The sequence below is a fragment of the Beta vulgaris genome, chromosome 3 (assembly GCF_026745355.1).
Source record: "Beta vulgaris subsp. vulgaris cultivar EL10 chromosome 3, EL10.2, whole genome shotgun sequence".
Classification (NCBI taxonomy): Eukaryota; Viridiplantae; Streptophyta; class Magnoliopsida; order Caryophyllales; family Amaranthaceae; genus Beta; species Beta vulgaris.
The window spans coordinates 15,670,102-15,692,140 of record NC_079204.1 but is presented as its reverse complement, the minus strand read 5'-3'; the positions used below and the strand labels follow the sequence as shown (position 1 = coordinate 15,692,140).

The window sequence follows — 22,039 nt, the reverse complement described above, 5'->3', positions numbered from 1 at the left end:
AATGTTGCCTTTTTATAATAAAACTGGAGCATCTTATAAGTAGCAAAAGAACATTCTTCCACTGATGCTAATATCTTACAATGTTGAAAGATTTATTTATATACAGCTTTCAATCTAACTAAGTTTTCATATTATACAAGCAAGAAACGAACTCTTCTAACCAACTAGAATGACTACATAACAGTATTCACTAATAGATTCTAGAGCTGAGTTGTACATTAACTTACACGTATGAATACTCAATAGGTTTTGTATAAGTGGGCTAAGCAGTCTAAATACATAAGAATTTCTGGATACAAAAAGCTAACTAATGTGACTTTAAATACAAGAGCCCGTATTACAAATATGAAGTCTTCATCTCCCACCATTTAAAGGCACCAATTGGACGATTCTACTTTGGCTGCTTAATGAATCGTTCATGGCCTCGTTATAGCCATACGCAGTATTTATATTATTTGTCTCTCCAAGCAAATGTTCATTCTCTTCTTGAAGCTGTACACCACTGTTCGACCATGGATGTGAACCCATATCTTTAATTACTTCTAGCTCTCTTGCCACTTCCTTCATCGCAGGGCGATCATCTCCTTTGAGTTTGAGGCACTTTCTAGCAAGATTAGCAACATCCTTCAGTTGTTGAGTTGCTCCATCACCTCCATTCATAATTCTGTCATCAAGGATTTCAATCAACCGGTCTTCCTTTAACTTTCGAAGGAAAAACACAGCGAGGCATCTCTCATTCTCAGGCTTAGCGTAACTAATCGCTTTCTCTCGAGTCAGTAGCTCAACCAGAACAACACCAAAACTATAAACATCGCTCTTATCAGTTAATTCCCCAGTTTGCATATACTCGGGATCAAGATATCCGCATGTTCCTTGAACCATCGTTGCTAATTGCTCGTTATCTGTAGGTGTTAGCTTAGAAGCACCAAAATCAGCAACTTTTGCAGTGAAGTTGTCATCTAAGAGTATGTTTGCGGACTTTATGTCTCTATGAATTATAGGTATGGAAATTGTATTATGCAAATATGCTAAAACCTCAGCGACTTCCGCTGCTATCTTCAGGCGAATCTTCCATGTAAGAGAACACATTTTCCCTTCATCATGCAAATGGTCATGCAATGTACCATTGCTTATGTATTCATATACAAGCAATGGTACCTCGGTCTCTAAGCAGCAACCTAAGAGCTTTACCACATTCTTGTTGTTGATCTGTGACAAGGCAACAACTTCATTAATAAATTGCTCAGCTTGCGAAGAGTCTACCTTGATGGACCTTTTGATCGCGACTACTTGGTTTTTTGGCGACACCTCTTTGTTCGACAAAATTCCTTTGTAAACCATACCAAAGCCTCCTCGACCAATGATGCTAGTCTCACTATAGTTATCAGTGGCTTTCTTAAGCTCTTCAACAGTAAACATTTTAACCATATTGCCAACTGATACATCTCGTCCTAAAAGTTTTTGCCGTAAAATATGACCTCCATTCTGTAGAAAGAAAGTTTCCCTCATTTTCTGGAGCTTCTTATTCCCATATTGCCATTGTAAACAAAAGCCAAACAGCAGATGATGCCGCTTCCAACACCTAAATCATGACAATATTCAAGGCGAGGTGGTAAATTTGAAACGCGTTGCATGAAATGAATTTTCTTTTTTGAAGTATAACGTTATAATTCTAGCTTATGGTCAATGGTTAATTGTCATGATGGGAGTTCTATTTATATTAATTTTTTTTAGAAAGCAAACCCACATAGAAGGTTACCAAGATATTTTAACATTCATGGATACTCTAACCATCCATTTGATGGAGTGGTAGCAAAGTAGTTTTTGAACTCCTAAGATACACAATATGTTAGTCATGTCAAGAATTTAGAATGGTAGAAGAGATGAAAAAGACATGATTTGGTTATATAATCGAAACTTAATTAGGTATGGAGACCTATGCTAATTATTGATATTAATCTGTAAATTTAACCGTATTATTCATAATTATAAATATAAATATTTATTACTCCCTCTATTTCAAATTATAAGGCATTTTAAGTAAAAGAATTTGTTTCAAAATATGAGATATTTTACAATACCAATGTAAGATTAAATACAACTTTATATTATCAAGATAAGCTTATAGGTTATTTTGTATTATCAATACAATATTGAATATCAATTCTTATTACCCATGCAAATCTAACTAAAAATAACTAAATTTTTAATCTACGTACAAAAAACCTTCAACGACTTATATTTTGAAACGGAGGGAGTATCATATAACAATAAATTTTATAATAAACTGTATCTAAAAGATGAGTATAAGGATAATGTAACTAAAACAAACAATAAATTTTAGGATAAATTGCATCTTACCACCTAGACTTTTCATGTTTTTAGAAACTTCCACCTTAATGAATTTTTTTAATAAATTTCCACCTACCATTTTCAGTTTTATTGAAAACAACCACCACTTAACGATTTTTGTTAAATTTCGTTAACAAAACCGTTTAGTGGGTCCCTCATATACATTTCGTTAACAAAATTGAACTTGAAATAGTTACAATTCTTTCCAATAGTTATAATTCGTTCCAAACTTGCTCCAAAATTGTTGAGATTTTGCCCTTAAATTGATGAAATTGACTTCGATTTCAGCGTAAATTAATAATAAAATGCATATGTGAGGTCTACTTAACGGTTTTGTTAACGAAATTTAACAAAAATCGTTAAGTGGTGGGAGTTTTTAATAAAATTGGAAATGGTAGGTGGAAATTTATAAAAAAAAATTCATTAAGGTGGGAGTTTCTAAGAACGTAAAAAGTTCAGGTAGTTTTGAACAAAAAATCCTAAATTTTAATACTTCAGAATCTCTTAAATGAGGAGCCTATACTGTTTGCACTTCCCCATAGACAACCCTCAATTCTATAAAGGCAATGATAACATTAGAAATAGTTTGTTTATGTAATCTTCTATTTCCTTTGTAGTTTACCGTGTATATATATGGTATTGAATTAATGTGTGTTGGCTTGACCTTTAAAAAAAAAACGTTTATGGCATAATAAGGCTAGATAAGTACAAATAAGCTTTGATAAATTTTGGAAAATCCAGGTAAAAAACACATACTTATATTAAAAATTATCATTTCATGCATGAATTAGTTTATTGGTTAAAACATCTAATAAGAATATAGAGGTCTAAGTTTTGATACTTGATAATTGAAAATGTATTTTGTAAAATGCAAAGAGTACGCCAATAGTACATGTACTATATTGTGAATATTTTCTTTTCAAAAATCAAGCCGATCATTAAGAATAAGTTATATTTAGGCTTATTTAGAACCACGTTCACTTTTGTCACTCTTATATATTTCCTCCTTTTCACAATACTTGCATCTAAATGACTTTCACGCTTGTCATGGCACGTCTTTGACCATTTTGTATATCTAATTGTAAATTAGAAAAATTATAAAATTTATATTTAGAACAAAACTAATCTAACAACATCTTACTTAATAATATTTTTATTTTATATATCTTAAAAAACTTATGTCAAAGTTAGTAAAAAATAGTGTCAAAGTCAAATGGTTGCAAGTATTAGAAAATCGGAGGAAGTAATTCATTTTAGAATGATTCTATAATAATTTGGCTTTGTATCTTAGGCTTTCTATATATAGTAATTAATTTAAAACATCCCCAAGAAAAGCACCTTTGGAGCAAAGAAAAAAAAGAAAAGAAATGGAAGAATATACTTGGTACTTACCAACGATGATCTTAATTGACAATAATAATTTCTTTCGGCTTGCAGTATCACTAGCAACAATGGGTGTACATGGACTAGCTTTTGTAGCCCTGCCTTCGTAGCCTGCTGGGCAATTGCAACTATAATTTCCTGGCCCGTTGACGCAATACTCTTGCTTTTCACATGAATTTTGCCCATTAACGCATTCATTAATATCTGGATAAAACATGAATATTAAGCTAACTTGACAAACTCATGTGGGCGGTCTTACTCTAACATAGAAAAAACAAACAAGATATAAAGGAATAGCACGAATTTATAATTTTGAGAAGAAACTCAATTTATTGTCAATTAGTTTAAGAAAATAACGCATTCCTCAAAAAATTGATAGGCAGAATTCTAATAAGTAAAAATAAGTTATAATCCATCATCAGTCTCAACTAATAAAAGTACATTTGAATAACGTACAATGAACATGTACTTAAAAGCCTTTTTGATTAACTTCTCAAAAGGAAAGTGGAATTACCTCGACAATCATGAAGGTATGGATTACCCTGGAACCCAGGATTACACTGGCATCGATAACCCCACTGGCCTTGAATATTATCAATACACATACTATTTCCGTTACATATATACTCCTCAGTTGCTCGCGCTTCATCACAATCTTTTGTCCCGATGGACCAATCATACACGATTGATGTCCTTGTAGTACGTAAAGATTCAACGTCTTGAGTCAAGAGGGAGTTAATAGAGAAATGGTTTCCATCCTCAAATGCGGAATCCCGTGCGACCACAAATGCGACACTGCACGGGTTGAAACTATGCACCGCGGTATGATTATAAACACTGCCGGTAATCAATCTGATGTTGGTTACCGCATCTGGAATAGTGGCAAGGCAACAGCCGATTCCGGAGCATGTATTCCCCACATCATTTTGGTTGCTGCACGCAGTAACACACCCGGTTCCAAACTCGCTGCTGCTGTTCATCCTTGTACCAGTGAAGTATCCAATGGTATCGCACCCAATTGCACCAGCAATGTTTTCGGTCGTTGACAGTGCAAATCTTGTTATCCTAATCCACGATGTGAAATTTTGGGTCTCAACACCTTCACTATCATAACAAATATATGAAATGTAGTTACGTACACGGAATTCACCATCGAGAGTGATTTTCTCGATCTCAATATTATTACCATAAGTTGGAACCGCAGGGACTCTATTTTCGTTGCAGGTGATGTTGTAGAAGAAACCGTCATCAGGATGATCATAATGACAGTTATCCCCTATACCGAAAGGGTAGGGAATTTCGACATCGCCACATTTTTCAGTACAATTAGGACGGGCTATGTGGAAGGTCGATTGGGAATAGGTAACTTGGAGTTGTGATAGTACTATGGCTATTGTTATTGTGGCTACAATAGATGGGAAAACCCAATAAAATCCTGCTTTCACCATTTTAATGGTGTTATATTGAGAATGGCGAGAGAAGATTAAATAAGATGACGAAGAAATCTTTGGTACCTGTACACCATCGACTGCATTTATGCGTTAACTAAGTCAAGGTCGTATATCGTTTAGCCAAATTTATTTTCTCACTTGGTTGCAAACCATTTGCAAATTTTCAATGCAAAATTCTTTCACTATCGATGGAAGAAAGTTCTAAGTTTTGTTTTGTCCATATTGTAGCTAGTTGCAATGATGCAGTCGGAATAATCAAAAGAAAAGCAAGCGCTAATCCTTAACACGAAAAAACAGATTTACAAGCGATAAATCTGTTAAAACTCTGGAATCCACCAGAAGAGAGTTAAAACTCTGGAATATTATTAAAAAGATTAAACTGCCTTCTAATGACGGCTAATAATGTTTAAATAGTAAAAAAAAAACCCTAATACGAAAATTAGGAAATAACAAAATTCGTAAATAATTAAAATGCTGATTTTGGGCCCTAAACAAATTCAGATGGATTAAAAAGTCGGTTGATCACAACATAGCACTGTGTTTGACTCGTTGACTCGTTTTTCTTTACAAAAAGGTATTTTATGAAGCATTCTGACTCCGAGCCTGACTAGTAGAAATCATGGAAGGCTTTTCGACGAACTTCTTCGTCGATCTTGTCCGCTAACCTTCCTACGTCATGCAATTTCAAGTTACATTTTGTCAAATCGTCATAGTTACTATTTTATTTATGGCCGCTCAAAGTATGAATTGGTAGCCTCATTCTGGTAGGTGTGGATGATGAAATTATTAAATAATTCCTCCATTTTCTTTTTGATTGTAAAAGTTTGACTTTGTATTATTTACAAATTATACGTAATTTAGCTTTTTTTAATTTATAGTTAAGGAATAACGTATTTATTGGAGATTTTGTTAGATTTGTCGCAATATATATTTATCGATAATTAAAGATACTAATTGTTGAAATTATGCATTGTCAAGTGTGAACTCAAACTGTTGCAAGTAAAGAGAAAAAATAGTCATCAACTAGAATGTCATCTCCATGCACTTTCCTATTTGTTTTTCTGTTCTTTTTTAAAAAACAAAAAACAAATTTGACTAATACTGCTCCCACCATTCAAATTATTTTACACTTGAATATTTTATAGTGACGTGCAATTTTGGATAGTATAATTTATGGCACAATTAGTTCTAGGTGACCTGGTTGGTAGATTCATATTGATAGACACATAAATAAGTAATGACCAGGTCCGTTCATCTAAGTTATAAAGATCTTAGACTTACAGACATAATATTATACATATACATATACATATACATATACATATACATATACATATACATATACATATACATATACATATACATATACATATACATATACATATACATATACATATACATATACATATACATATACATATACATATATATATACATATACATATACATATACATATACATATACATATACATATACATATACATATACATATACATATTAAGTAGTATAAGTATCTTGTGGGAAACTGGATGGTACTTTCAAGCACGTAACTATACGCTTTCCTACAAGAATTTTACCGACCGACTATGATCAACAAGGTTCATGGTAAACTCCTGTGAGATACGAAGAAGATTCAATGAAGTTTGGTTGATGACAAACAACATTCACTACAATGTGTTTGAAGGATGTGTTTTACTTTTAACAAGGAGAGAAATCTAGAAATGAATCTCCGTACGCAAGTTTGTGAATGAATCTAATCTATTCGAATATGTGACATCTTCGTATATATACTTTAGAAAATTTACAGAAGAAAAGCCTGAAAGCACGCAACCATTCAAACGAAAAGACAAACACCAATTCGCAAAACGAATCAGTTCATCAGAAAACTGACGAACTGGAGCTAGCGCTCCTCTTTGGAGCTAGTGAGCACTCCTCAATGGAGCGGGCGCTCTAAGGAGGAGCGAGCGCTCCTCAACCTGCGGGATGGAATTCGTTCGCAATTCTAAATCCCTGCCGAATTTGTGCGGACGCTCTATTGGGAGCGAGCGCTCTACAACGCCTTTTCGTGATTTCCTTCTAACTAACTACGTTTCATTACGCCACAACGTCAAAAAGCAAACATCACATATTAACAACGAAGAAATTTACCTATAAATGTTCTAACAACATATACATAATAACATATACATATACATATACATAATAACATATACATATACATATACATATACATATACATATACATATGCATATGCATATGCATATGCATATACATATACATATACATATACATATACATATACATTACATATACATATACATATACATATACATATACATATACATATACATATACATATACATATACATATACATATACATATACATATACATATACATATACATTGTAACACCCCGAAATTTCTCTGAAACTTTCGCGTGTTAATTATTATTACTTGAGTGTTAAATTATATTTTTACTAAATTATTTTCGGAAAGTATGCATATATATATTCTACATCTATATTATTTTTGTCGACATTGTTCAATGGTTATAATGTGTGTTTGATTTGTGTGGCATTGTTGTTAGTCGTATAATGTAGTTGTCTGCATTGTTCATACGAAACGGACAATGTAGTACTCGTGTGTGTGCCGAGTGTAAAATGTGGTAGAGTATTGCGTGCGTATTTGTATTACGTTAGTGTTTATAAATTTTAATTTTGAAAAAATATATATATATATACCTATACATTTTATTTTTGAACGTTTTAGTAGGTGTCTGAAACGTATATTGTACTAGCGCTTTTGTACATTGTATTATTAGTATTAGGCGGTCCGAAAATTCTGAATTTTATTTGTGGTATGCGAAGAGTTTTGGACAGCTTACTTCAAACTCTTGTAACGTTGTGATAACCAAAGGTTTATCACTTCATTTTCCTCCTTAATACACCACTTATTAATCCTAACTCTTCACCTTCATTTTTCTGAAACTAAAATCAGCAACTCTTGGCCTTTGTCATCCTCATTTCACACGCCTATCAAAGGAAAAAAGGGAGAGGAAAAGTTTGTGCTTCTTCCATAATTTTTCTCACACAAAAAAATCAGTCCACATTTCTTGGTTTCAAGCTTTTTTCGCACCGGTTTTCAAGCAAGCGTTGAGATCGTTGTTTTTGTGTTCTTAGGAGAGGAAGGTGGTGATATTCCACAAGACGTTTAGAGTACTTCGAAGCTTTCTACCCCGTATCTTCCCAAGAAAAAGGTAACTAGCGTTATTCTAGTTTGGTAGAGTATAGATATTGAACTTAGGTTGTTAGAGAAACGTTAGAGAACGTAGTATCATGTTAGGTGAAACTTAGAGGATTGTATGGTTAAAGTTTTATGTGGATTTTATAGTTGTTGGTGTTGTTTTCGTGTTTGGATTTTCTACTATAATCTTATTGTTAGCATCTGTCAAATTGTTGTTTTCTCTTAAGTGATTGTGGTTGTGTTCTTTGGGTTGAATTACTTGGATTGTGTCTTGGAATTCTTGGTTGTCATTGTTGTATTGGTGAAGTATGGGTGTTGTGAGGGTGTTTGGTGTGTGTGTGTGTGTTGTGATTTGAGGTTGGAGTGGGCGTGAGTGGCTGGAGAAAGCCACGGAGAAGCCTTCGTGGGCGAGCGAACGAAGCTCGCAGGCCACGGCAGAAGGCTGCTCGCGACTCGCGACGGATGCCTGTCGCGACCCGCAGAGCTCGTCGCACCCGCAGAGTATCTAATTTTATAAGATTTAGTATTATATTTCTGAGGAGTCCTTATTCAAAGATCAAAAATCTTAGCTTCAAGATAAGGGTACATCCTTAAATCACTCTAATCTTAAAGCAATAGGGTGTCACTTGTTCACAATTTAGCAACAATTACAAAAAAAAGTTGGCTAGGTTTCAAATATACTTGTAGGCTTTTGACTTTCATGTAAATTTAATTATGCACAATTTTGACTATCAGAATACATTTAATAATCTACTAGTAAGAGTGATAAAAATTTGATATTAAGGCTTTGTTTAGTTCACCTGAAATTTTTTGATCTGAATTTATATGATCTGATCTAATCTGAACTTATTTTTTCTGATCTGATCTAATTACAAGATCTTATCTTTTAGATTTTTCTCAATATATAAGAAAAAATATATTCATGTGGGCTCTTGTTTGATTCTTGTCAATGAGTACTTTATTAATATTCAATTATTATAATTTTTACTAATATGTAATGAAAGATATTTAATAATAATAATAATAATAATAATAATAATAATAATAATAATGAGTTTTTAAATATAAGCATGATCTGATCTGATCATAACTTATTTTTTCTGATTTGATCTAATCTGATCTGAAATAAGCAAAAATAAAGTAAACTGAATATAGCCTAAATATACTTTGAAACAAATCCACGAATACTTCGGATACTAACTTTCATTGTTATATATTAGTACGTAACTAAAATATGGTTAAAGTGGCGCATATTAACAATGCAAAAGTTCCTGTAAAAAAAAAAGAATGCAAACGTAAAAGCAAAACGAAAATATTAAGAATACAAAAGTAAAACTGTTTCAATAATTTTGGGACGAGTGGAGAAATCAAGGTTGGTGTTTTATTCTTTGATGACCCACACTTATCTTAGTTATATAGTGAAGTAACCTTAGATATGCAAATGCACAAGCAATATGTCAAATTTTGCTACAAGTATTAGGAAAATGATGAAATATTTATATATGCAGGTTAGACGTACAAATATACCAACAAAATGGAATTTTTTCCTTGCATAATGCAAAAGTGGGTTTTAATTCCATAAATATGCCAAAAAAAAAAAATTCCCTGCGTACTGTCCACGTAGGACGGCACGCGAGAAACTGTTTTTTTTTTTATTTTTGCCCACGTAAATCGCTACTCACAGTAGCGGTTTATTTTAAAATAAACCACTACTTTAAGTAGCGGTTTATACACATAAACCGCTATCTCAATTAGCGGTTTACCGGGGCAAAATGTTGCAAGCACATATCAAACCCTGGCATATGTGAACCGCTATTACGAATAGTGGTTTATGTACGAAAAAACCCCGATCAGTGTTGCTTCCCCATAACTGGCCAAAATGTCAGAAACATTAAAAAAAAAAAGCTCTTCAACCTGCAATTCCAACACCAAATTTCATCCAACAACACCAAGTTTATGCACACATCAATCACCAAACACCAAGTTCATCCACATTCAAATTTATCCAAGAATTTCTTGAAGTAAACGCGACTTGAAGTTGCGGTCAATTAATATTAACCGCAACTTCAAAATAGCAGTTTATTTTTACAATAACCGCTACTTTGAGTAGCGGCTTATAAGGGTAAACTGCTATTCGTAGTAGCGGTTTTACTTAAATAGAAAAAAAAAAGAATTTCTCACGTGCCGTCCTACGTGGACGGTCCGCAAGGAATTTTTTTTTTTTGACATATTTCTGAAATTAAAGCCCATTTTTACATTATTCAAGGAAAAAATTCCAACAAAATGTCACATTTTGCTACAATATTAGAACATTGACATAAATATCCAGTATTCCAGGTATATATAACCTCATATGAAAGGCATTAATGCATCATGCATGCAAGAATTGTTTTAAGTCACAGAAGCATATTCCCAAAAAAAAAAAAAAAAAAATTACAGAAGGATAACGATCATCTCCCATTATTCAAAGCCACCAATTGCACAACCGTACTTTGGCTGCTGCTCAACGAATCGTTGATCGCCTCATTGCTGCCATATCCATGTTTGATAACATCATGTGTTTGACCAAGCAAATATTCACTCTCTTCTTCAAGCAATACACCCTTATTGTTTGACCATGGATGTGAACCAATTCCACCTATCCTGTCTAGTTCTCGTGCAACTTCCTTCATTGTGGGGCGATCTTCTCCTTTCAATTTCAGGCACCTCTTCGCAAGATACGCAACTTCTTTAAATTGCTCAATGGCTCCATCACTCGTTATTTTATCATCAAGAATCTCAAACAAACGGTCTTCTTTTACCTTCCTAAGAAAATATACAGCAAGGCTTCTCTCATTCTCGGGTTTAGCATAACAGATTGCCTTCTCTCCGGTTAATAGCTCAACAAGAACAACACCAAAGCTATAAACATCGCTCTTCTCAGTTAGTTCCCCAGTTTGCATGTACTCAGGATCAAGATAACCACATGTTCCTTGAACCATTGTTGCCAATTGCTCTTGATCCACTGGCGCTAGTTTAGATGCCCCAAAGTCAGCGACTTTTGCTGTGAATTCGTCATCTAAGAGTATGTTCGCGGATTTAATATCCCGGTGTATTATCGGTATAGAAATTGTAGTGTGCAAATATGCCAAGACCTCGGAAACTTGGGTTGCTATCTTTAAGCGAATATCCCATGTAAAAAAACGCGCCTTTCTTTCATCGTGCAAATGGTCATAAAGCGTACCGTTACTTATATATTCATATACAAGTGATGGTACCTCTGTCTCTAAACAACAGCCTAAGAGTTTAACCACGTTTTTGTTGTTGATCTGTGACAAGGCAATGATTTCATTTATGAACTGCTCCACTTGGCTCGAATCTATCTTAAGTGATCTTTTTATGGCGACTACTTGGTTACGAATTTTTCTGTTTTCGGATAGTGTTCCCTTGTAAACCATGCCGAAACCTCCTCGACCAATGATGCTACTCTCCCCATAGTTATTTGTGGCCTTCTTAAGTTCTTCAACTGTGAACATTTCAACCGAATGACCCACTGACATATCTCGTCCTTGAAGTTTTTGCTGTAAAAGATAACCACCGTTCTGATGGAAAAACTTCTCCCTTATCTTCAAAAGTTTTCTATTTCCATGTTGCCAGTTATACCAAAATGCAAAAATGAGGGAAATAATGAGGCCGCCAGCAATACCTACAACGTGAAATTGATTCATCTATTTTTTTTACAGCAAGGTAAACTATACAAATTTGGGTAATGTTATATGTAGCCCTTAGGGCTACATATAAGCATTAAATACATGTCCTAAAATGGAAACAGTTTATGAATTCATGACAAAATTTCACATCATTTGAGATAATAAGTGCTTCATTCAAATTTTTATTTCTATTTTAAACACTAAGGGCTATGTATATCATTTTCCTACAAATTTAATGCTAAATATTGGAGATATAGCTGCAGCACAGAAGCACCAGAAGATGCTCAGCTCCAGTAGCTCACCTAAGCTCCTACCTATGTTGATGTGTCAAGAGTAAGCAGAGGGTGTTCTAACAACTTCCGGATTTCTAGGAAGTTAGCTATGTTGGTTAGAGAGAATATATTAAGAAACAGTGTCACGTGGCGCTCTTTCTAAGACGTTTTAGTTCATGTAATTCATGTACAATAAACAAATTTAGAAATTGCTTAGTATAAGGTTTGATCTTGAGACCTCAAGTACATATACTAAAGTCTTGACCACTAGACTAAGTTGTATTTAGTGTTATTATCATAAAGTATTATATTAATAAATAAATTTTTTTTACCCGGGGCATAGCCTGAGCATAATAACTAATTACATCATCATTACTTGTAATAACAAGGTCTATATATATATATATACCTTGATTAGTTTATTTATAAAATTCATTCAAACACTTACATATGAAATGAAATCTCTCTATCCTCTTTCTACATTTTCTACATTTCTTACTTCCAAATGCTGAGAATTATTACATGGTATCATAGCACAAGAATCCTGCCTCAATTTACTTAATTTCCGCACAAAATCCAGCGTCATTCTTCGCTCAATCAGAATGAAATTTTTCTAGGTTTATTCTAAATCAATATGAATATTGGTTGATTGATTGTTTCAAATCATAATTAAGTGAGTTTTCAGTTGACTAATTATAATTTCTTCTTGAGAATCAAAATTGAATTTTTTGATTGTTGTTTGTTAATCTGATCTTATTTTGATCATTTAAAACTCACTTCAAACTATTCTTAGTTTGCTAATTCTTTACCTCAAATCTGAAATCAATTGAATTCGTTTGTTGTTGAATTCATAAAAATCATCAACAAAATTTGATTACATTTTTCTCAAAATGTCTAAAAGTCAAAATTGAAACCCGAATCAACCTCCTGCTGTGAATCCACTTCAAGATCCTACATATGTGTATTACATTCATCCATCCGAAAATCCTACTATTCCTTTAGTTTCTGAGAAGTTTAATGGAGATGATTTTGCTGATTGGGAGAGAGGCATGCTGCTAGCAGTATCTATGAAGAATAAAGTAGTATTTGTTGATGGAACCTTAAAGAAACCAGAACCTACTGATTCCTTATACGCAGTTTTGGAGAGGTGTAACAATATGATAATTTCATACATCTTGAGATCCTTGGATAATGCACTTGCTAAAAGTATACTATACTTCTCCACAACAAGTCAGATTTGGAAAGATATTGAGGATATATGCTCTATCATCTCAGGACCACAATTGTATTCAATACAAAAATCACTGAAACAGATTGAACAAGGTTCATCTACTGCATGTTGCTGAATTTTTCACAAGAATTAAAATGATTTGGGAGAAAATCATATTCCATGATGTACTTGTAGTGGTTGCTCTTGTGAGTTAACTAAGAAGTTCCAAATGAATCAACAAGATGAGAGACTAATCAAATTCCGTATGAAGCTTGAAGTGAAACATGTTGCAGTGAGAACTAACATTCTCATGATGATGCCTTTACCTTCCATATCCACAACCTATAATCTTTTAATTCAAGATGAAAAACAAAGAGAAATTACTGATGCCAATATTGTTCCTAGTATGGCATTGACAGCACTAGAAGACAAGAAGAATGAGCTAATCTTTGTGAATAGAGGGAAACCTTACTCAAATCCTAGTCCTACACTTGGATATTGGAAGAAACTTAACTCATTCTATTGTAATCATTGCAAGATGCCATGTCATTCTATTGAAAGATGCTGGAGAGTTCACAGCTATCCTCCTAAGCACAATAATGCTGGTGGCAATATAACAAAGGCAAGAAATTTGTTGATGTAGTATATGGTGATGATGATACTACTGATTCAGAAGAAGATGATGAAGCTAAACCTCATCTAACTAAATCATAGTATCAGCACTTCATGACATTGGTGAAACAACACCAAGAAGATCAAATTCCTTCTCACACCATTACTCCATCCACTTATATGGCCAATGTAGCAGGTACATGTCTCATTTCATGTTTGAATTCTAAGTGGATAGTAGATAGTGATGCTACTGACCACACATGTTCAAATATTGATTTGTTTGAGACATAGCATCCATTTGACAAAGAACCAAACATAATTACACTAGCAGATGGGAAAAGAGTGGAAGTGAAACATATTGGTTATATTAAGCTTGCAAATGGAGTATTGTTCTAAAAAGTGTTACATGTACCTGGCTTAAATTTTAATCTCATCTCCACTCATAAATTGTGTGCTGATATGGATTGTGATATCAAATTTTTATATGATAAATGTATGATTCAGGGATATTCACAGATGATTCTTTGGTTCTTGGTAAGCTAGATGCAGGACTGTATGATGTTGGGAATTAAGCAATACATGCGCCAGCAATAGCTAATGTAGCAGCAGTAAGTGAAGAGGCTAAGCTTTGGCATTTGAGGCTTTGACATTTACCATTTAATAAACTGCATCATATTGATTCTATGTTTCTAGTTAATAATTGTTGTATTAACAGTATATGTCAAGTGTTTCCTAAGGCTAAACACACTAGGAAACCCTTCCCTTCTAGTACAATTATGAGCACACATTGTTTTGATCTTGTTCATCTAGATATTTGAGGCCCCTACAAGGTAAAACTCATGATAATTGTGTCTACTTCTTAACCGTTCTTGATCATTTGTCCAAGCACACATGGACTTTTCTTATGCATAATAAAACTAATGTTGTTGACATATTGGAGTTTTTGGTGAATATCATTCATACTCAATTCCTTATTGTCAAGTGCTTCATAACCGACAATGCAAAAAAATTATGTGAAGGCAGAATTATTTCTCTATTTCAGAAACATGGTATTTTACACCAAAGAAGTTGTACAAATTCCCCTCAACAAAATGGAGTAGTCGAGAAGGAGCATAAACATCTTTAGAGACTGCCAGAGCTCTCTATTTTCAATCTAGAGTGCCAGCAAAGTATTGGGGTGAGTGCTTACTTACTGCTACACACCTCATAAATAGAATACCTTTAAGCTATTTGCAATACATTTCACCTAATGAGAAACTTCATTAGAAGAAACCAGGCCTCACTCACTTAAAGTTTTTTGGTTATCTTGGGTTTCCTTCTACTATCAAAGCACACATGCATGGCCAAGTTTGACTCTAGAGCAATTCTCTATGTACTGCTAGGTTTCCCAACTGGATAGTTTGCATATAAGTTATTGAATCTAGAAACAAACAAACTTTTTACCTCTAAAGATGTCACTTTCCATTGAAACCATTTACCTTTTCACCTTTCACAACCTCTAGGGTCCTCTTTGCCTATCTTTATGCCCACTGATACTCAATTGGACTTTTCTGCACCAATTGACTTCCCCGATTATTTAACATCTACTTTTGATCTTTCACAATCAAGCACCGTTCTTACCTCCACAAACACTCGTGACACCGCGAATAATACTTTTCTTCCTCATCACCTATTACTAATCCTACTTCAGCTCACTGCACAAACAATCCTCTTTCTTTTCGGCCATCTGAACAAAGAAGATCTACTAGAACTATTACTCAGCCTACATGGATGAATGACTATGTGTATAATATCTCTTCACACTAGTGTAATTTGGTTAGTTATGATGTCTTACCTACATCAGCTCAAGCCTTTATTTCTCAAGTTTCTAAGCTTAAAGAACATGTTAGCTATCTTGAAGCTTCTCAGCATCAAGAATGGAGAGATGATATGGCTAATGAGATGGAAGCTCTTAACTCTAGCAAGAGATGGCTTGTTACTGATCTTCTTCAAGGTAAAAAGGCAATGAATGCAAATGGGTTTTTAAAGTTAAGTGAAAGAAAGATGGGACTTTGGAGAGATATAAAGCTAGGTTAGTAGCTAAAGGATTCACTTAGAGATATGGGTTGGCTTATGCAGAAACCTTTTCTCCAGTTGTACAAATGGCAACAGTTAGGTTTGTTCTAGCTCTAACAGCTAGTTTTGGATGGGAAATACATTAGCTTGACATTAATAATGCCTTCCTCCATAGGACATTGGATGAAAAAGTATATATGAACATTCGTGAAGGAGTTCTTAATCAAGATAAGAAGGTCTACAAACTTCTTAAATTATTGTATGGCTTGAAACAAACCTGTAGACTAGGGATGGAAATGGATGATGGATCATCCATCATCCACTTAACCCAATTTTATTAAGTGGGGGAAAACCCGAAATAAACGGATGAAAAGCGGGTGGCGGGTTAAACGGGTGATGGATGCGGGTCAGATGCGGGTGAGGTTTTTTTCATCCATCACCCGCTTAACACCCACCCATCATCCATTTTATCAATTACACATGTTTATTACTTAATTTATTAAATGTTTTAGTTGATTTTTTTTTTTTAAATGTATATTATGGCATAATTTTTTGTAGAAGTTGGTATATATCTCCTCACCCACTAACCACCCGATTCACCCGTTCACCCGGTGGATGACGGATGGATCATGAATGCAAGTGATGGATGGATGCGGGTGGAACGGGTGGATGTGGGTGATTGATGCTAGTGAAGCTCCACCAGCCTCGAACCCGATCCATTTTCATCCCTACTGTAGACAATGGTTTGCAAGACTACAATGATTGTTCTCTTTTTTTTCATAAAAGTGGTTTAAAGATGTCCATAACTGCAGTTTATGTGGATGACATCATATTTATTGGGCCCAATATCCCTCGAATTCATGATCTTAAAGCACACTTGCATTCAGTTTTTAGTATGAAGGATTTAGGTCCTTTGAGTTGCTTTCTTGGCATTGAGGTATCTAGGCTTTCTCATGGGATTATCTTGAGTCAAAGGAAATTCACTAATGAGTTGTTAGCTGAATGTGACTTAGATGTATCTAAGTTAGCTAAAACACCTCTGCCTTTGAATCTCAAATTGTTAGCTGAAGATGGAGCTTCTTATGCCGATCCTTCTCAGTATAAGTGTTTAGTGCGAAAATTAAATTTTCTCATACACTCAAGATCATACATCTCTTTTGATGTAAAGACACTTCGTCAATTTCTTCATGCTCCAACGACTCACCATGTTCAAGCTCGATCTTCAACATTTACTGAGGTATATTGATGGGACAAATGGTCAGGGGATCTTACTTCAAGTATCTAAGCAATTAATCTTGCAAGATTATTCTGAGTCTGACTGGGCAGCATGTCGCAATACCAGAAGGTCAGTCACTAGGTACATTATGTTGTTGGATAATAGTCCCATCTCTTAGAAATCAAAGAAACAAACAATTGTTTTTAAGTCCTCCTCTGAGGCTAAATAGAGTTATGGCTGCAACAACCTCAGAGCTCACATGGCTTGTTAGATTGCTTACGGAACTAGGTCTTACAGATCTCACTCCTGTGAAACTTAACTGTGACAATCAACTATTCACTTGGGCAAACATCCAGTTCAGCATGAGAGAACTATATAGAGCTTGGCATTCACTTTGGGAGAGACAAGGTGATAGAACGACTCTTGGAACTTGCTTACATTCTTACAAGTGAGCAACTTGCAGCCATATATATATAATATATTATATATATTATTATATAATATATATATATATATATATATATATATATATATAGGCAAGATCAGGTGAGAAAACATTTTAGATGAGAAATGAGAAAGAACCACAACTGTCATATTTTATTTAATCAACGTGCCATATTTTCTCTCTCCTCCACGCATCACCCTCTTCTTCTTCATTTCAACAAAGTTTGCATAAAGAAATTCGGTCAATCACCAGATATTCAGTGCCAAAACTTCTCTTATCTTCTTCAGTTTTCACCGAAAATGAACTTCTCGTGTTCGCGGATTTCGTCGCGCTCTCTAAAGGCATAGTATCGATGAACAATCTGACAAAGGTTGTGGCATGTTTGTGGATTTTTACTTTTGCAGACTACTATAGAGAAAGTGAATGGTTTGAAGATGATAAATTCTCATTAACAAGTTGCGTATAAATATACAAGCTATAGAAGGAGGTTACAACTACTAGCTATAACTTAGGAGAAGATAAGTTTACAGCTATACTTTACGTAAGTGCATGAGAAGATAATTACAAGTATTTGTGTTAGCTAAAAGATAATTACAAATAAACTATATTAGCTAAGTTTAAGGAAGGATAGGATAAGTAAGACTTAGTCAATCCTTATCACGCCCCCGCGAATTGGGCGGCCATGAAGAGAGGCCAATTCGACGTACCAAGGAAGTGTAAGTGGCACGGGAAAGGGGCTTGGTAAGAGCATCGGCGAGCATCGTGCGTGGAGATGTAGGAGACGCGAAGGAGGCCAGCTTGCACATTTTCACGCACAAAGTGATAGTCAAGGCCCAAGTGCTTCATTTTAGAATGAAACACTGGGTTAGCACTTACATAAGTCGCCCCAGCATTGTCACAGTAGATTACCGGGGCATGTGTAGCTTTGCAGCCAAGTTCCTCGAGGAGATTGCGCACCCAAAGGAGTTCAGCTGTGGTGTTGGCGACCGCGCGATACTCGGCTTCGGTGGATGAGCGAGCACGCGTACGTTGCTTTCGGGAGGTCCAGGAGATTGCATTTTTACCAAGATACACAATGTAGGCCGTAGTGGATATATAATCATCTTTATCACGAGCCCAATCCGAGTCAGAGTAGGCATGAAGTGTCAAGGACGTATCCCGATAGATAAGTAACCCCATATTGGAAGTACCATGAAGGTAGCGAAGGACCCGACGGAGAGCTTGCATGTGTTCATTGGTGGGACGTTGCATGTATTGGGCGAGCTTGTTAACTGCAAAGGCGACATCGGGCCGCGTAAGACCCAGGTATTGAAGGCTGCCGACAAGCTGGCGATATGAGGTGGGGTCCGAGAGAGAGGTGCCATGGAGGGTGAGAGACGGATCCGTGGCCATGGGTGTAGCAATAGAGTTGGCATCTTCCATGTTAGCTTTGCAGAGGAGGTCGGTAATGTATTTCTTTTGGCTAAGAAATAGACCTTGAGGGTGAGATAACACTTCAACACCAAGAAAATATGATAAGGGACCTAAATCTTTTAAGGAGAACCGTGAAGCAAGCCGAGTAACAAAGGTATCAAGAGCCGAGGGAGTGTTGCCTGTTACAATAATGTCATCAACATAGACAATTAAGTAGAGAATAACATCATTGGACTTGTAAGTGAATAGAGAAGAATCGGAGATGGTCGACTGAAAACCAACGTCAAGCAAGTGTTGCCGTAATTCGGTGTACCAGGCCCGGGGAGCTTGTTTGAGACCGTAGAGGGCTTTATTGAGCTTGCAAACATAGTTCGGAAATTTAGGATCAACATAACCAGGAGGTTGAATGGTATACACTTCATCTGTGAGAGTTCCCTGCAAAAACGCGTTATTAATATCAAGTTGACGTAATGACCACCCTTGAGTGACCGCAAGTGTTAGGATCATGCGAACCGTGGAAGGCTTGACGACAGGGCTGAAAGTTTCGCTGTAGTCGACCCCGACACGTTGGTTAAAACCCCGGGCGACATAACGTGCCTTATACTTGGAGATGGTGCCATTAGGGTCCTTCTTAATGCGAAACACCCACTTGCACGTAACAACATTTTGTGAGGGAGATGGAGGAACTAAGTCCCAGGTTTTGTTTTTGAGGAGAGCAGAAACTTCTTCATCCATGGCATGGCGCCACACGGTACTTTTGAGGGCTTGAGTGATGGTGCGGGGTTCGGTTTCTTGGGTAAGGGCAGTGAGGTTAAGTTTGTCGATGGGTTTGCGAATCCCATGACGAAGGCGAGTATTATATGGTGGGGGAGGGGGAGTTGAAGAGGGTGAGGAGGGTGTAGGCTGGGCGGTAGACGAAGGAGTAGGGGATGGGGAGGAGACGGGAGAGGGTGAGGAGGGGGGTGGATAGGGGGATGGTTGAGCAGCGGAGAGTGGACGGTGAAGATGTTGTGGAGGTAGGTGCGTTGTGGGAGATGGAGGTAGATGGATCAGGTATAGGGGGTGGTGGCGCAAGAGTAGGAATGGTGAGGGGACACCATTCGTCTAAGAGTTGTGGAAGGGAGGCAGTAGAGTTAGTGATAGAGGAGAAGGGGAAGGTTTGTTCAACAAAGTGAACATGACGCGAGCAATAGATGCGATGTGATTTGAGATCAAGACAATAATAGGCGCTCTGGGTAGAGGAGTACCCTATGAACACGCATGGGACGGATTTTTCTTGAAGTTTATGAGAGGTGTATGGTTTTAGCCAAGGGTAACAAAGACACCCAAAGCTACGGAGTTTAAGGTAGTTGGGTTCAGTGCCGAAGAGTTTAGAGTAGGGAGAAGCATTTTTGAGAGTAGAAGTAGGGAGGCGATTTATAAGATAAACGGCGGTGGCACAAGCATTTGACCAGTAGGTAAGGGGCATGGAAGAGTGAGTGAGAAGAGTTAGAGCTGTTTCGACAATATGACGGTGACGTCGCTCAGAGAAACCATTATGTTGAGGAGTATGTGGGGGAGTTGTAAGACGAGAGATACCTTCAATAGAGAGATAATCTATTAGGGCATCATATTCACCACCGTTAGCAGAATAGAGGGAGATGAGAGGTGTTTGAAAATATTTTTCAACCAGGGCTTTGAAACGAATAAATACCGTTTTTGTGTCAGATTTTAGTTTGAGAGGGTAGAGCCATGTGTATTTAGAGAAGTGATCAATAAAGACAACATAATATTTATAGCCATCATGAGAGATAATGGGGGAGGACCATAAATCAGTATAAACATATTGTAGAGGAGCAGTAGAGGAGATAGAAGAGACATGAAACGGAAGTTTGTGACTTTTATTGCACGCACAAGCATTACAATCTAAGGTGGAGAGACTAGAAACATTGAGATTATTGCGAGAAATAAGATGCCTAAAAACTTTATTTGATGGATGCCCGAAACGGTGATGCCAATCCAAAGAGACAAGAGTGGTGCTTGTGAAAACTTGTGGAGGTGGGGAAGAAAACTCATACACGCCCGAATTACCCTGACCCTGGAAGAGAGATGCCCCCGTTTTGAGATCCTTCACAATAAAAGAGTGAGGTGAGAATTCAATAGAGGCATTATTATCATGACAAAGTTGAGAAACAGAGACAACATTACGAGACATAGAAGGAACATATAAAACATTAGTGAGAGTAAGAGAATTGGAGAGGGTGAGAGCGCCAATGTGAGAGATGTGAAGGCCCGTACCGTCACCTATAATTAGTTCCTCTGTGCCATCGTATGGAGTGTGAAGAGAGAGGTTATTGAGATCATTGGTAACGTGGTGGGAAGCACCACTGTCAAGGAGCCATTGAGAGGAGGAGGTGGAGGGTAGGTTAGCAGCGTGGGCTTGAGGCTTAGAGGGGGAGGTACGGGAAGGGGGAAGAGATGGAGGGGGTGGGCTAGCATTGGGATAACGAGCAGTAAAGAGAGGACACTGAGAGACTACGTGCCCTTGCTCACGGCACCACTGGCACTTGCCTAAGAAAGGCCGTGGTTGAGAGCGGGAGGGAGAAGAAGTAGAGGGAGGAGGTAGGAGGCCGGGGTTGGTATTACGGCTAGGAAAACGGTTGTTGGGACGGGTGACCGCGGCGAGGGCGGTGGCAGGGTGATGTATGGTGGAGCG

The 22,039-nt window shown here is 36.4% G+C and overlaps 2 protein-coding genes across 2 annotated transcripts in view; both read right to left on the bottom strand.

Annotated features, from left to right (window-relative positions):
• On the bottom strand, positions 1 to 5,229 carry LOC104888882 (wall-associated receptor kinase 2). The gene is made up of 4 exons (XM_010673992.4): positions 4,250 to 5,229; positions 3,745 to 3,939; positions 1,760 to 1,832; positions 1 to 1,582 (listed from the first exon to the last, which is right to left on the bottom strand). Exons 1-4 carry the CDS (start codon positions 5,181 to 5,183, stop codon positions 355 to 357), a joined length of 2,430 nt encoding a protein of 809 aa, XP_010672294.3. The 5' UTR covers positions 5,184 to 5,229; the 3' UTR covers positions 1 to 354.
• Positions 5,230 to 10,662: 5,433 nt separating this feature from the next.
• Positions 10,663 to 22,039, bottom strand: part of LOC130590896 (wall-associated receptor kinase 2-like) — a 19,518-nt gene continuing 8,141 nt past the window's right edge. Inside the window, exon 3 of the mRNA XM_057393628.1 lies at positions 10,663 to 12,117. Within this exon, the coding sequence (XP_057249611.1) occupies positions 10,883 to 12,117 (1,235 nt within the window). The 3' untranslated portion in view covers positions 10,663 to 10,882. The remainder of the gene's footprint in view (positions 12,118 to 22,039) is intronic.

What these genes read in the sequence shown, in the direction of transcription:
- LOC104888882 (XM_010673992.4), bottom strand. Translation starts at nt 5,183, where the DNA reads ATGGTGAAAGCAGGATTTTATTGGGTTTTCCCATCTATTGTAGCCACA. An exon ending in ATACCTTCATGATTGTCGAG is followed by an intron (nt 3,940 to 4,249) that starts GTAATTCCACTT and finishes TGTTTTATCCAG; the next exon opens with ATATTAATGAATGCGTTAAT. An exon ending in GTCAATTAAGATCATCGTTG is followed by an intron (nt 1,833 to 3,744) that starts GTAAGTACCAAG and finishes TGTGTATCTTAG; the next exon opens with GAGTTCAAAAACTACTTTGC.